Raw genomic sequence first — 16,824 nt, forward strand, 5'->3', positions numbered from 1 at the left:
GATGTAGGGTTTGGTTATAGCTTTAATATGTTCATTATATCTTGTATGAAAGGATCTTCCTTCTTCATTCAGAAAACTAAAATACAAGATAGCATACAAAACAAATAACACAACACAGAAATATCTAAATAATCACATTAAACATTCAAATAAATATAATTCAACTGGGGTTTACAAACTAAAATGCAATAGTTGCCACACATTTTTACATAGGACAGACAGGAAGATCCTTTCATACAAGATATAATGAACATATTGTGACAGCTGCAACGGTGTTTGAACACGCGTCCGACAGGGCGCGCGGCAGACGAAACGCTGGTACGGGGAGCATCTGCATGCTGAAGGGCAGAGGGGGTGTATTACGTCAATTCGTGGAAGGGGAAAGCAGTCCTTCTTGGTGACGTCATTCAGTCTTCTGTAGTCCAACGCGATGAGGGGAAGGTGCGCGCGCAACTGCTGCGTGCGGAGTGAAGGGGGGACGGACCCTCCCGACTCTTCGAGAAGTCCGTCGAAGTGGAAAAATCGGGAATTCGAACTTTCCAGGCTACGTCGCTGTGGTTATAAAAGAAGAAGCGCGAGGGAACTCGGACAGTGTTTGTGTGTGTGTGTGATGACGTAATACACCCCCTCTGCCCTTCAGCATGCAGATGCTCCCCGTACCAGCGTTTCGTCTGCCGCGCGCCCTGTCGGACGCGTGTTCAAACCCCGTTGCAGCTGTCACAATATTAAAGCTATAACCAAACCATACATCACATCAAATTACGCAGATCACATTATCAACAATAATCATGACTACAATAATATAGAAACAGATATGGAAAATTTACACATCATACCAAAAAGTTCACAGTTAAACATCTTAGAACAATACGAAATATATAAACATACAATAACATACCCACAACATATACTTAATACACAATTACAGTTCAATATTCACACATTATTCGATGTCATGGTACTCATAACACACAAACAACCAGCCCCCACCATAAGAGCAACACACCCCCACCCCTACAATCGACAAATGCACATCGCACAATTCAAGATCACCAGTAGTTCAGGAGACACTGATGAAGACGTAACATCACGTCGAAACGGGCCGTCTGTCCAAGGTATAACCTTTTTTAAAAAAATTAACACTTTTTAACGTGGGACTAAACAATTTTATGTTTTTAAACAAATTGACTGTGTTCTAGGGGCAATTGGGTTAAATGAAAAATCGTTCTAACGAAGTGACACTTTCCAATATAGGTCTACAGAGCGTTCGCTTCCATAATGAAGGTCGACTCTGGACTCATCATGAATTGCTGGTACCAATGAGTTACACTCACCACATAAATCACAACGCCACACTACTCCACGTTTGATGGTTCTATATTTAGTAAACATTAAACTATTATAAACAATTTACGGCGTCCTATTTCGGTTTTTGTATATATATATATATATATATATATATATATATATATATATAATTTCATAGCTCATAATTTTGAAAATACTACAGCTTACAGTGGAAGAAGTAGTGAAAATACTTAGGATTTGGAAGGTTGTAGAAACTAAAAAAAAAAAAAACAAAATATTATTTTGGAAAGTAAAACGTTGAAAATACTATGGAAACACAAGAAGAAAAGAAGAAAAAAGTTAAAAATACGTAACCTAATGTAAGATAAATAAGCTAATACTCTAAGGTACATGGCAAAATTTTGACGAATTCCGGTGAACCAGCAATAACGGTTACGGGCTGTAATAGTGTGACGAATCGTAACTGTGTGACGAATTGTAACTGTGACAAATAAATTGTGAGTTCCCAGAATTCCGATAAATCTATCATTCATGAGATAAGCGATAATCTGACAACAGATATTCACTTGCGTTGTGCCTCTTCAGGTGTAATTTATGAGATATACAACTTCTGTATGATGATCTAAGCGTCTTAATGTGGCGGTATATTGTATTGCAGCAAGTTCTTCTGACAACTTACGAGTATTTCTTTTTTGTGGATTTTCTTCCAAAACTCCACGTATAAATCTTTGATATCTCCTTGTCTATCATTGAATTCTTGAAACCATCGTTGTGCTACAAGCTCAATAATGACACCTCCACTCTCGACTTCACATATCCTTCGATCCGCGGCAGGAGCTCTATAATCTTGTTTCCATTAGTGCTTTAAAAGAACTCTGATTTCAAACTTTATCACCTCCAATTTATATTCGTTGTATTAACAATTTATAGACGACTAGCCGTACCCGTGCGCTCCGCTGCACCCGTTAGAAATAAATATAAAGTAATTACATAATTAAAATAGGATATTTGATCCAGGGAACATTCGTGTTTGATAGAAGGATAAATCGTTTAATATGTTACTTAATTTAAATTGCATCCAAATAATTAAAATGCGATCATTTTGGTCCAGAGACCACTCATTGGTGCAATGACAATTCATTTAACATGTTTCTAATTTTTATTACATGCAACCATAGTTTAATGAACATTGACATCATTTAGATTTAATGTGTATACTTTATTTCACTTGTTATAGGTTTCCATTGAATTATGGTAATAACTTAATTTTAACCCTTGTTTTCTACGTATTCAGCAAATGGGATTTGGCCCACTATGGTTCTGAACCCTTCAAATAACTTAAATTATATTATATAATATTACATTACATATATTATATTATATTATATTATGTTATATTATATTATATTATATTATATTATATTATATTATATTATATTATATTATATTATATTATATTATATTATATTATATTATATTATATTATATTATATTATATCAGAAGCTACTGTAATAACATTATAGCATTATGTCCATCTAGAGAAACTACATTAATTACACAAATCGGTTAATTTAGCTTCCGATATTACTTCATACAAACACATAAACATTCTCTGTAGGCTATCTTTCATAGCTTTCGATTGTTGCTGTCCAAGGCCCCTTATTGACGAAGTCATTTGTTTTTTATTTCGTTATACGGCCTTCGATGGCAGTTATTTTAATTTTAAAGTCATTTATCTCATTAAATATCAGTCCTATCAAACTTTTTCACGGAATAAAACTTATCGAAAATTATTTTTAAAGAAACTTTTGTTATGTAACATTTTTCACAAAAATCAATAATAAGCGAGATATTTCGATTTATTTAATTCAAACCTCCTTATAACCCCCCTTTCAAATAATGTATTTTGAATACCATATAGCCTAAAATCTAAGTTGCAACGAACATAATTTATATTCCAATTTTCATCGAAATCCGTTCATCCATTATCGCGTGAAAAGGTAACAAACATACAGACAGACAGACAGACAGACATATAAACAAAAATTTCAAAAAAGCGATTTTCGGTTTCAGGGTGGTTAATTATATATGTTAGGACAAATTATTTTTGGAAAATCGAAAATTACCAGAAAAATTTCGTCTACAGATTTATTATTAGTATAGGTTGTCACATGTTCACAATACGCATTAATATCAAATCGGCCTAGTAAACTGCTCTGCCCAATAAAATAAAACAATTAAAATCTTCCCAAACACTACTTATGAGACGACGTAATAACTTTAACAAAATCGCTGTTGACCAGCCTCATCAGTCAATTTGTCTGGCTGTTTTCACTACTTTAAAGCTGAGAGACGCTATATTGCAAAATGGCGAACGACTTCTGAAGCAGAGACGCAGTATGGTAAATATTGATGCTTGTTTCCTTGTAATTAGCGTTGCCATGGTGATAGAAACCAACTCGAATTGTAATTGCCTTCTTGCCGTCGTGACATTTCAATAACAAGTCTTAGCGCTGTAAAATACCAAATCTGAGGGGAAGGGTGAAACAATAGATGTCTTAACAGTATGAAGGTTAAGGAAGGCCTCCGTCTCGTCCAGATTGTCTCGGATAATGAAACGCGAAACCGACATTCCCAAAGAAATGTGACATAAAAGAGCTACAGTAGTCAATGAAAGTGAACATCATGAATTACGCAAGTTTAAAAAAAAAAACGCAGTCTTTATGAACAATTTGATACTTGTGACATAAAAATAACCAAAATTACCCAAGAGCTTCACTATTAAATTTATTCCTCAAGCATGCATTGATTTACGAATCAATCACTCACTACTGTACAATATTTATAAATTATTGAAAGATGTTAAACTCGTTTGTAACTATCATTGCAGTACAAAATGTAAAGAATAAACTGATGTCATGCCAAAAAATGATTTTTGATTTCCAATAGCTGAATTTTGGAGCATTTTACCAATCCTTTAAGGAGATTTGTAAGACTATATATATATATATATATATATATATATATATATATATACGGTTTAAATATATGTACATGTATTTTTTTTATTTTAGTTGGTTATTTAACGACGCTGTATCAACTACTAGGTTATTTAACGTCGATGAGATTGGTGATAGCGAGATGATATTTGGCGAGATGAGGCTGACGATCCGTCATAGATTACATTTCATTCACATTATGGTTGGGGAAAACCTCGGAAAAAACCCAACCAGGTAATCAGCCCAAGCGGGGATCGAACCCGCGCCCAAGGGCAAGGGTATGTATGTATGTATGTATGTATGTATGTATGTATGTATGTATGTATGCATGCATGCATGCATGCATGTATGTATGTATGTATGTATGTATGTATGTATGTATGTAATTTGTATGTATGTATGCAGAATGCATGTACCTGTATGTATTTAGTATTTAGTTATTTAACCTGGTAGAGATAAGGCCGTCAGGCCTTCTCTGCCCCTCTACCAGGGGATTGCAACTATAATATGAACAATAAAATTACAATTAATATTAAATTTACAATTACAATTACAATAAAAATTAAAGTACAAGATTACCTGATTAATGAAAGCTAGACATTTTATCATAGAAGTTAATAACAAAGAATATTTTTGTATTTGCTGAATTACAAATTAAACCTACAATAACAAAAATCTATAGTAAGAAATTACCTGATATTGAAATATTTTGTGATAGATTAAGAGAACTATTTACAAAAAACCATGTCTGAACGAGTCTCAATTACTGACCAAGTGCCTAGTAAGTTTGTGTTTGAATTCAGTTTTATTTCGACAGTCCCTGATGCTAGCAGGTAACGAATTCCAGAGTCTTGGCAGGGCTATTGTGAAAGAGGATGAGTATGAGGAGTATGTATGATTGTATGTACCAGTATGAAAGCATGTATGTATATATGTGGAATCACCTCCCAACCAAGCTCTTGGATAGTTGCTGTCGTCATGTTAGCGGAGTGCGAGCGTGCATTATCGTGTTCCCGGTCGTTTTTCTTCAATTGCGGCCGAAAGGCGTCTGAGTTGTTGGCAATAAGTGTCAGCAGTTATTGTTACATTCGTGGAAAGCAATCCTGAGAATGGACAGTAACTCACAGAAACAGAAATGGAATGCAGATGAGGATAGAGAGAAGAACACTAATAATCTGGTTAAAAGTGAATGGTTGCTACCAACATGTATCAGTATGAGTAGTATTCTTTCGTTTCATTGTAAATTTAATGAAGGAAATTCTTATCTTATATTTTATTTATTTTAGACTTTATAGTTGTATAAGGAGCGATCGGTTTGGAAGTAAATCCCGAAAAGACAAAGTATATGATTATGTCTCGTGACCAGAGTGTTGTACGAAATGGAAATGTAAAAATTGGAGTTTTAGCCTTCGAAGAGGTGGAAAAATTCAAATATCTTGGAGCAACAGTAACAAATATAAATGACAGTCGGGAGGAAATTAAACGCAGAATAAATATGGGAAATGCGTGTTATTATTCGGTTGAGAAGCTCTTATCATCCAGTCTGCTGTCCAAAAATCTGAAAGTTAGAATTTATAAAACAGTTATATTACCGGTTCTTCTGTATGGTTGTGAAACTTGGACTCTCACTCTGAGAGAGGAACATAGGTTCAGGGTGTTTGAGAATAAGGTGCTTAGGAAAATATTTGGGGCTAAGCGGGATGAAGTTACAGGAGAATGGAGAAAGTTACACAACACAGAACTGCACGCATTGTATTCTTCACCTGACATAATTAGGAACATTAAATCCAGACATTTGAGATGGGCAGGGCATGTAGCACGTATGGGCGAATCCAGAAATGCATATAGAGTGTTAGTTGGGAGACCGGAGGTAAAAAGACCTTTAGGGAGGCCGAGACGTAGATGGGAGGATAATATTAAAATGGATTTGAGGGAGGTGGGGTATGATGATAGAGACTGGATTAATCTTGCACAGGATAGGGACCACTGGCGGGCTTATGTGAGGGCGGCAATGAACCTTCGGGTTCCTTAAAAGCCATTTGTAAGTAAGTATAGTTGTATAAGACTGATTCTGTTTCAGAAAACAAGAACTTTAAGTCATCTCTGCAACATAACAGACCTTAGAGATGTTTAGAAACAAAGTATCTATGTATGGACGCGTAATATTTACGCAAAGGATGGAAAGGGTAAATACATTTTCTCCTCTTCTTATTGATGCGGGACATGCCTGGTATTGCGTCATATTTGATTATGTATTTATTTTGTTTAATCATTATACCCATATAAGAAGCGATGAACAATAATGTGTCCATATTCATTTGGTAAATGTTTCTGTAGATGTCTGTGTATTCCAGGATTTTTTTTCCAATGTAATCAATATAGACTACACAAATTTAAAATTGCACAAAAAGTTTAGAAATGTCACATGGCAATAGTCACACGACACAAAATAACAATTTTCTGCACTTAACATTCATAAACCAGTTTCTGTTAATAAAGAGACAAAAGTTAACAGCTATTCGCTTTAGAATGGAAACTGACAGTTTCGAATTCCGAAATGAATAAAAGTACTTAATGTTTTTGTATCTGAATACAATTTTTTACGACAATTCATTTTCTTTTAAATTACAATATCCACAACACGCCCATCTTGAATCTTTTACCACAAGACGAATAAATTCTGCCTTTGAAATTGGCTATGCGGTCCAAACTTTACCTTTAATAATATTTATATTTACAACATAATATTCACTTTTCGATTTGAAATTAAATACGAAATGCAAGTACTGTACTGTCATCTAGAAAACTCACTGTGAGTTACTTATTGTTTACACACATACTCGATTAAGGAATTGGGAATCACCATTTATGCGACTTTCACATGATCTATCTAATAGACGTGGGCGTGGGGAAGTGTTTTTCGAAGACTCAAAAGACAAGATGTGTAGGTGATTTTTTTGTTTGATGTGAAAATGAAATAAATCAATTTTATTGTAAAACTACTATAGATTTCTCCCGAAGTCATATAAATAATCTCATAAAAGTTCACATCAGACATAAGGAAACTCGTCTCCATAATGATCTTTGAATCTCCTTGATTTAGCAACTTTTTTCCCGAAATTGGCAACACTGAGGAAAGTATAGCTTATAATAAGCAAGATTGTAAGTCCCTATTTACACTTGCTATTTGTCGCGCAACATCAAGCGCTTTCTGTCGGCTATATGTAGAATCACCGTTTACACTTGGCAGATTTCTCGTCCACAAGTCGACGCAAGTTGTTGCGCTTTCTGTCGGCTATATGTAGCATCACCGCTCACTCTTGGCAGATTTCTCGTCTGCTACTCGAGGCTAGTTGTTGAGCTCGAGCAACGTATGAATGATGTGGTGGGCCTTTTAAATGAACAGAATGGATTTTAACAATAAAAAGTAGCTGTTTTAGCTTCTGCAGCTTCAAGTGTTTTGTTAACTTGCACTAATGAGAAGCAAAAAAAAAAGAGAGAGAGAGAGAGAGACTGGGAACGGAGATGGAGGTCCAGAAGGCAGGAGAAAGGGTTATTCCATGTTCTCAGTAAAGATTTCAAACTGGAACAAAATTGTCCAATAGATATTTATTATATTAAAATGAATTGAAAGTTTAATTTTTTTTCTTGCATATTGACTTCTGATGTTCTTTATTTTTGTTTTGATGTCGGAGGGAATAGTATTGGGACGAACTGACTCCAAATTTTTACAAATAAACTCCAGTGCATTTTCCCTCCGAGTCCTTATTTCTGATGTCATAAAAGTATGGAAATTCCTCGTAAAGCTTGATTAATTTCATTACTTGGTTTTTGTTCCACTCTGACATGATGCTACAAAGCGCGCGGGAACAGAGAAACAGCTGATTAAAAGTTGTCTGCTACTGCTTTTCCGAACCATGTTCGGGTCCTGTCGCGTCAATTCGGCTGGCCCACCTAGGAAATGTAGCACAGAAATAGAAACAGCTTCTACTCAGCAGATGTCGAAAGGAAAGGAACGAAATCCGTACTGCGCATGCGTCCGCGCTGTAAGTCGAACGACAAATAGCAAGTGTAAATAGGGACTAATGAAACGTTTTATGAATTCTACAGAACTACATTTTTCCCCTCCTTTTAAGATGTTATATTGCAAGCAGCCTACCAAGTTTTTTTTTTTTTTTTCGATCCTTGCCCTTTACAAGAAATGTAATCAAACAAATTGTAACATAAAGAAAGTATAAATATATCAATAAGGTAAAAAAGGTAAAAAAGGTAAAAGGTAAAGGTATCCCCGTAACATGCCATAAAGGCACTTGGGGGGCATGCAGGTAGAGCCCCATGCTTTCCATGACCTCGACACTAGAATGAGGTGGTGTGGTCGGCACCACGCTCTGACCGCCTTTTACCCCCGGGAAAGACCCTGTACTCAGTAGTGAGCCTCGGGGCCGTTCTGAAAGTTTGGCAACGAGAAAAAAATCCTGTCACCACCTGGGATCGAACCCCGGACCTTCCAGTCCGTAGCCAGCTGCTCTACCAACTGAGCTACCCAGCCGCCCGGCTGTCAAAAACGATTTATTAACTTAAAGTTACATTATTTCGCTTTGTAACGGGTTAGCATGATGAAGTCGTTTATTCCTATAAAATTAACCTGTAGATTGACGATAATATTAGCAGTCAGGATGGGTACACGAAGTTCTCCAAAATTAAATTTATTTTTTTCGCAGTATGAATTTGTACATACAAAATTATCCGGTAGAGGCGGTAACGTATGGAAGTTACTAGAGCCATCTGTCGGAAGATATACTGCACCATCTACAGTATTCACGAAAGTCCACTGTTCCTCGCTAGATGGCAACCAAGTTTGTAGTAAATGAAACGTTCAGATCGCAGATCGATTCTGTCAAATTTATTTCCCTTAATTTTAGGGTTACCATCCGTCCGGCAAAAGGAGAACATGTCCTCTTTTCTAATCATCTTATCCTGTCCGGAAGACATTAAAAAAAATTGAAATTTCCGGCATTTCCCATTTCAACTAGAATTAATATGAATATTTAATAACGTGCGATATTATGCATGGAATATCTAAACAAATGGTAAAAACCTATGAAAGAATTTAACTGATTTCCATGGTTGAAGCTGAAGCACATAAAGAAAAACATAAAATATGATGACCTATTGACATGCATTGAATTCTTACACTCTAAAATTGTCACTATTCATGATTCCAAGCTATTTTATCAATTTTATTCTGCAATGTACAAAGATATCCCAATCAAGTTAATTTGGACAAAGATTTAAGTTTAGATAAACAATGGTGCAAATTCTTCAATTCCAATAGTTCTGCGAGCATTGAAACTTTCTCAGAACTCTTAAAAATATGTCAATTCTATTTCAGTTGCAAAATCAGACACATCACGAAAACATAATTTTTCAGTATGAAGAAAAAACGTTTGCAAGGAACCAAGAATTTGCAACCAATACTATTCTTTCATCATACAAATCCATGTGATGTATCTTGGCTTTGGAGCATAATAGTGCTATAGCCGTTGTAGAATCATATGATGATATGAAATATAACATTAACTCATTTTCGAAAAAAAAAAAAAAAAAAAAAAAAGCGATGTATCTGATTTTGCAACTACACGCTTCATTTACCTCATTTATTTATCCCAAGTCATAATGGACGTTCTGAGAGAGTATTTTTCTTAATATCTGCTCAATGGACAAAATAACGAAATCGCATGCTAATGGAGACAGTCAGAGGTATCATCATGATGAAATATAATTTCAAGGACATGTCCTGTGAACAGTTCCATAGTTATTTGTTACAAGAAATAAGTATGTCTCTTCAGGCTCTTGTGCACAAAGTTGGCTCCACTGACAAGCAGGGTAGAGATATAATACTGAACCAGCAGCTAATGAGAAAACTGAGTAAGGTGAGCCATTGTTTTTATCTTTAATTTTGTTCATACCAATTTTTAAAAACTCCTCTTTCTTCAGTAATGTCCTCTTATTTTATATTCCATGTCCTCCTATAGAATTTCTTCTCATGGTAACCCTACTTAATTTGTATTTCTGTTTTACGTATGTAATAGTTTTTTAATATATCTTTTTCATCATCATCATCATCTTCTTCTTCTTCTTCTTCTTCTTAACAGGTGATAGTCCTAGAAGGACTACTCCGGTCTACAAAAGTTTTCCCGCCATCTCTTCACATGGCGACTCAGTGATCTTTTCCCTGTTGGTCTGTAGATCAAGATCGCTCGAGGAATCCTTGTTCTAGGCATACGCTTGATATTGATGACTATACTGCAGTACAGATTCCATTCCCAGTTCTTGTAGGATGTCTTCATTTCTTTTATGATCCCATTCAGTGTATCCTTCTGTTCGGCGCATAAACTTCATTTCACTGGCAGTAACTCTATTTTCATCGCTTTTTCGTAAGGTCCAAGATTCGTTGTCATAACAGAGGCCAGGTCTTGCTAAGGCCCTGTACAGACGAGTGCGGGTATGTTTCTGGGCTGAAGAGGGTCTCATTATACTGTTGATAATGCCTGCAGATTAATCATTATTGAATTTAAAAATGTTTTGTGAGATATCTAGATGAGATAGAAAGGAAAGCTTGAAACCAAGATAATTAAATTCATTAACCCTTTCTAAAATGTTACCATTTATATAAATTTAGCTCCGTACAGGTTCTTTGCCGCAGAATGCCATTATTTTTTTTTTCGTGGATATTTCAATGCGATATTTATCAGCTATTAATTGTAAACTACAGACTGATCGTTGTAAATAATCTTCTGAAGTGGCTAGCAAAACCAAATAATCTGCAGAAGTCAGTAGGTACGTCCAAACACAAATTTCGATTTATAGTGATATGACCATGTCTTGAGTTTATAAATTCCCGTACTATTGGGTTCATATAAATATTCTTATTCTAAGAGGGGTGAGAGAGGACATCCTTGTTTGACACCGGTAAAAATTTCCAACCAATCAGACATTTTCTTATCAATTTTGACAGAAATGAAAGTTTCTTTGTATAAGTTAAAAATATTTTCAATTATTTGTTGTGGAATATTATCACATACTAGTATTTCTATAAGTTTGTTGTGGTTTACATGATCAAAATATTTCTTGAGATTAATAAATGTAATATGTGTTTCTATATTAAATTCCCGATGTTTCTCTATCAAAAGTTTCATTGTGAAATATCCATCACAAGCAAGTTCTTCCTTTCCTAAATCCATTCTGCTCTTCTCAAAAAATACGTTCTCATAATTTCTAATTTGTTTTTATGTTGGAGCAAATTTTACAACGGTTATTTTTAATGTTGTTGTTGTTATTTTCTAATGCCAGGCATTTGACAATAAAGTCATTTGACCTCTTGCACTCCAATATTTTTCAAAGAGACTATCATGGCCAGCCACTGAAGCACAGATTTTGAGATGTTCCGAATCCATTTCTTGGTTTGAGTTGCACAATGGGCAGTCAGGGGACTGATATATTCCAATTCTATGCAGGTGCTTGGCCAAACAATCATGGTCTGTTGCCAATCTAAATGCAGCTACAGACGATTTTCGTGGTAAATCGGGAATAAACTGTGGATGTGGTTCCATTTTTTCCCTTGAGATTGTGTTATCAAATTTTGTTTGTTGAAGTCTAAGTATGTAGATTTAATAAATCTTTTCACAGAGTAATACGTAGATTTAGTAACAGGTCTGTAAGTAGCAGTGCTGCCCTTCTTTGCTAAAGCATCCGCATTCTCGTTTCCCAGGATTCCACAATGGGATGGTATCCATTGGAATACAATTCTTTTATTGAGTGATATTAATTGAGAGAGCATTTTAGTTATTTCTGCTGTTTGAGATGAAGGTGTGTGTTTAGAGACTATTGATAGAATAGCTGCTTTGGAGTCTGACAATATAACTGCATTATTAAATTTATTGATGTGGCATAGAAGATTCCTGAGACTTTCACTTATTGCAATGATTTCACCATCAAAACTTGTTGTTCCATATCCAAGAGATCTATAAAGTGAGAAGAGACAGCACGTAACACCTGCATCGGCACCTTGTTCTCTGGAGATCAAGGATCCGTCGGTGTATAAATGAAGCCAGTTTTGTGGAGGATACCTAATATTAATTGTATCTAAAGACAATTGTTTCATTATTTCAGTTAAGGGGATGCCGGACACCTAGACTGAAAGAGGTAAGTTTACAGGTGAGAATGGATAAAATACAAGAAACCTTCATTTAATATACCTAGTAGTTATTCTCAATTCTTCATAACACGATATTACATAACAAGTGAGCGTCTGTCATTTACTGACACAAATGTAGACTTTAATAAATTCTTTTTCGATAGTATATTGGCGGACCAAAAATTTGGGACACTCGAATTTTACTTTGTATTTAATGTCACCAATATATTTTATATGGTGATTAATTTAATTATACGATTATAAACGTAACATAGACTGAAAACTAAAATGATCATGACTTCATAACACCAATAATTATTAACAATAACATCACGATCTAGATTTGAACAAAGTTTTGCTTATGTAGAGTGTGACAACAAGGGGCATTATTGTTGGTGTTATGAAGTCATGTTCATTTTCTTTTTTTGTGTAGTAAGATTATCTTATTAATCACTATTTAAAACGTATTGGTGACCTATTAAATACATTATTTTGCAAAGTAAAATTCAAGTGTCCCAAATTTGTTGTCCTCCAGTGTTTTTGCTATCAGAACGTCATACCGAAAAGCGGCCAGCAATAGAGTTTCTTGTTAAGTTCAAATAATTAACCTCAAACGGCGTTGTAATAATATTCCATTAAGGGCTTTATTATAACATAAACGCTTTCATACGAATAAATTGAACGCTGCGAAGTGATTTGGTCGATGCATTATAGGCAGCTATACAATTTCCCGTCCCGCAAGCGATTATTTGTAATAATCGTGTGTATGATTGACGGCTAAATTGACAACCACTGTTGCCAACATTATATTTGATTGCACTCATTCTTTAATACACTTTTTAACTGTAGAAAATGTGTCCATTTCCGATTCTGGTGTTCCACATACAGTAATCACTAAATCAATATATGTATATACGAGTAGTATGACATGAGATTTTTAACATATTAGACAAGATTAAGATTAATTCAGTATTATATTTTTTCCCTGTTCTTTCCGGGTCTTTCCGCGAATTAATATGCCTAAATGTGCTGGATTGGTTTAATCCCAGATTTAGTCCCGGATTTTGTTGAGAAAATTAATTCGAAATTGATGTGAGTTGTTTCAATATAGATCACCATTGTGGCTCAATACTAGCGCACTAGACATTTAAATCTGGGTTCAAATCCCGGTCGATCCATTCTGAATTTATACCTTGTGTTGGGACAGTTCAAAGCGACATAGAGGTTTTCTCAGGGTACTCCGGCTCGTTTGTGACTCTCAACAATTCTCCATAATCATAAGCATCATCGTCATCATCATCATCATCATCATCCATTAAGAGTATAATGTGGATCCACCGCCTTTGCTGCATTCTGTACAGTTTCTGACGAACTAAGCGGTCTGCACTTCCCGGCACTAGCGACATCTATGAGCACGCTCGTAGAGTCGAGGCGAATAACAGTAACTTTTAAAGGCCCTGCCATTCCATAGAAAATATTAGAAACTAAATTGTTTCGGGATCCGAAAATACATAAAGAGAAAATATGTCATGGTACAGATGCATTATAGGGACCAATCTCCTTATTGGTTGAATGGTATGAATGTTACTATCGATATGTATTGTTATAGTCGATGTAAAATATGTTGCCAACTTCTAAATTAACAGTCAGTTTTATATTGTTGACTTGTAGCCTACTTCAAAATAGAAATAATGGCAGTAACAGTAAAATGTATTTTCCCTGTACCAAAAATATAATACAAACTGACTGAAATCACATATAGTAACAAAATATTTAAATCATTTTTATTCATTTTTTTAAAATTTGGTAGCATTTAATGCTTATCGAATATCGAATACTAAAAACGATAATCGAACCATCACTTCCGCTGACCTTTTTTTTTTTTTTGCGTATAATGTGTGATCAAAAACGTTATAATAGTATACTAGACTCACACAGAGCGCTGGTGTGCTGTCCAAAATTGAAACCAGTCTGCGCATGTTTACGCCGCCATGCTACTGGTAGAAATAGAGCGGTAAACACGATTGTCATACTTGTCCTTTGTTTTGTCTCGGGTGTTTTTAGTGAATAGTGTGAAAGTAATGGCAATATAATTTTGAAAGATGATATATTATCGCCGCGGACTCATGCTTAACATGTCGGCATCATACAATAACGTGCGGTGTGGTTTAAAAAAATAATTTTGCCGACCGATTGTTGCTCTGTAGGTTTCACTCTAAGCGTCACGTTGTCACGTCTACTTTCTCGATAAGAATAAGCACTAGTTTGTTATATTGTTAAATGGCTATTATTATTATTATTATTATTATTATTATTATTATTATTATTATTATTATTATTATTATTATTATTATTATTATTATTATTATTATTATTTCATATACGAGTACGTTGGCTTTCTTAACTCTTAATAATAACTCTTTAATAATAATTTTTAATCACATACCTTAATGTTCGTCCTCAGCACAAGACATTGCAACCTCGGGTTTAATCTACGTGGATTAGACAAGTAAGTGTCATTTAATAATAATTGAAGCAGCTTATTGGTTGCATTATTGAAATTGAGGCGAGTGATTGGAGCGGCGACACAAGAAATTGAAAACAATAATACAATTAAATTTCAAAGACCTGCCGAACGCATGAGGCCGCTCAAAGACCTGCCGAATGTTAACCATGAGAGCGCGGCGATAATACCATCCCTGTTTAATTTTCCAAGCTATTTGCAAAAGGTACGATATAATATTATCTCTGTTGTTACGATATCAATATCATTAAAAATCAATCAGTAGTTTACGACAATAAAGAATACTTAATTGTTAGTACAGGTATATCAGACTATAGAGAAATCCCACTGAGTGAATTATTTAGACTTACACATCAGATGTTAAAACATTAGTGGAAAGATAACTTTTTGTTTTTATTATGTAAATGAATTTATCTGCAAAATAATACACTTTCATTCAAGATCCATATATGGATAAATAAATATACAGATAATAAATAAATGAATAGCTATAATAGCTAAGCCTCCTTTGTGAATTTATGATTCAGAGTTCACCTATAAATAACTCTTTTACATTTTGCCGGATATATTTTATTAACAAAAGCAAGGAATTGCATCTTATTGATATTGCATATGTGCATAAAAAGTATGTACTATCACTCCGCAAGCAATGATAATATATCTATTTTATTTATTTAAAATAACAATACAATATGTAAAAAATCCACACATAAAAGTGTGTGGTTTTTTTTATCTTGCATAAAGTGATTGTTTAGTTTTTAGGTCTTCACGTTACCTATTGTTTGCAATTTATTAGGTACCGGTACCGATACTTTTTATAGTTGATAGCATTCCCTTTATTAATTGAAGAATGAATTCAATGTAATTCGGCTACCTTCGCACATTATATTTTGCCAGATTACCTATGTCCTGTGGTCTAAAAGTACCGGTAATATAATTTTTGATTCTCTAAAACTTAACAAGTCTGTACTGATTATCGCATATTTATTTCACTTAGGAATTTGATTATAACAAGAACTTGTGTAATCAAGGTGCATATATTTATGTCTTGTGATCTAAGAGTTAATATGTTAATATAATTTTAGATTCTCTGAAACCTAACAATTTGCTGATTATCGTAAAATTATACAATCTATAATGTGTATTGTGTAGGCCTATTTATGGATGTATCAGTATGTTTTCTATAAATTGCTGCGTACGTATTTTCTTTTCTTTAATGCTCTAACACATATCAATGAAACTTTGAATATGTTTATTTCGTCCTAATTTTACGTTAAACGTCGAAAATGGCCATAATATGTCAATTTTAGATCATCACAGCGTTAAATTGCGTGATTTACGCACTGCTATTATTTGTCTGCTCTCCAACAATATGGCGGCAAGCGCAGAGTTCAATTTGCCCCGGTTTCCTCGTTTCGCGCAGCCGAGACTGTAGGGACTTGTGTGTGATGGGTGGCCCCTATAATGCATCTGTTCCTATGTCATTTTCATGAAACGGTTTATTTCTATTGATGCGACCGCCAATACAAAATCGCAGCATAGTGGTATAGCGGAGTTTCGCTAACCCGTTTGAAGATAGTCGTTTAGGAGTTTAAGCAAGAACTAAATTCATTACTCACAGTACATCATCTGCTTCTTTTTATGTTCGTATTATCTACGAGTATATTTCCTTGGCCAAACACCTGCATAGAATTGGAATATATCAGTCCCCTAACTGCCCATTGTGCAACTCAAACCAAGAAATGGATTCGGAACACCTCAAAATCTGTGCTTCAGTGGCTGGTCATAATATCTT

The 16,824-nt window shown here is 34.6% G+C and overlaps 1 protein-coding gene across 1 annotated transcript in view; it reads right to left on the reverse strand.

The window, feature by feature from the left end:
- Positions 1-13,713: 13,713 nt before the first annotated feature.
- Positions 13,714-16,824, reverse strand: part of LOC138691388 (sperm-tail PG-rich repeat-containing protein 2-like) — an 88,802-nt gene continuing 85,691 nt past the window's right edge. Inside the window, exon 10 of the mRNA XM_069813300.1 lies at positions 13,714-13,911. Coding sequence (XP_069669401.1) covers positions 13,714-13,911 — 198 coding nt within the window. The remainder of the gene's footprint in view (positions 13,912-16,824) is intronic.

The sequence above is a fragment of the Periplaneta americana genome, chromosome 16 (assembly GCF_040183065.1).
Source record: "Periplaneta americana isolate PAMFEO1 chromosome 16, P.americana_PAMFEO1_priV1, whole genome shotgun sequence".
In the NCBI taxonomy this organism is placed as follows: domain Eukaryota; kingdom Metazoa; phylum Arthropoda; class Insecta; order Blattodea; family Blattidae; genus Periplaneta; species Periplaneta americana.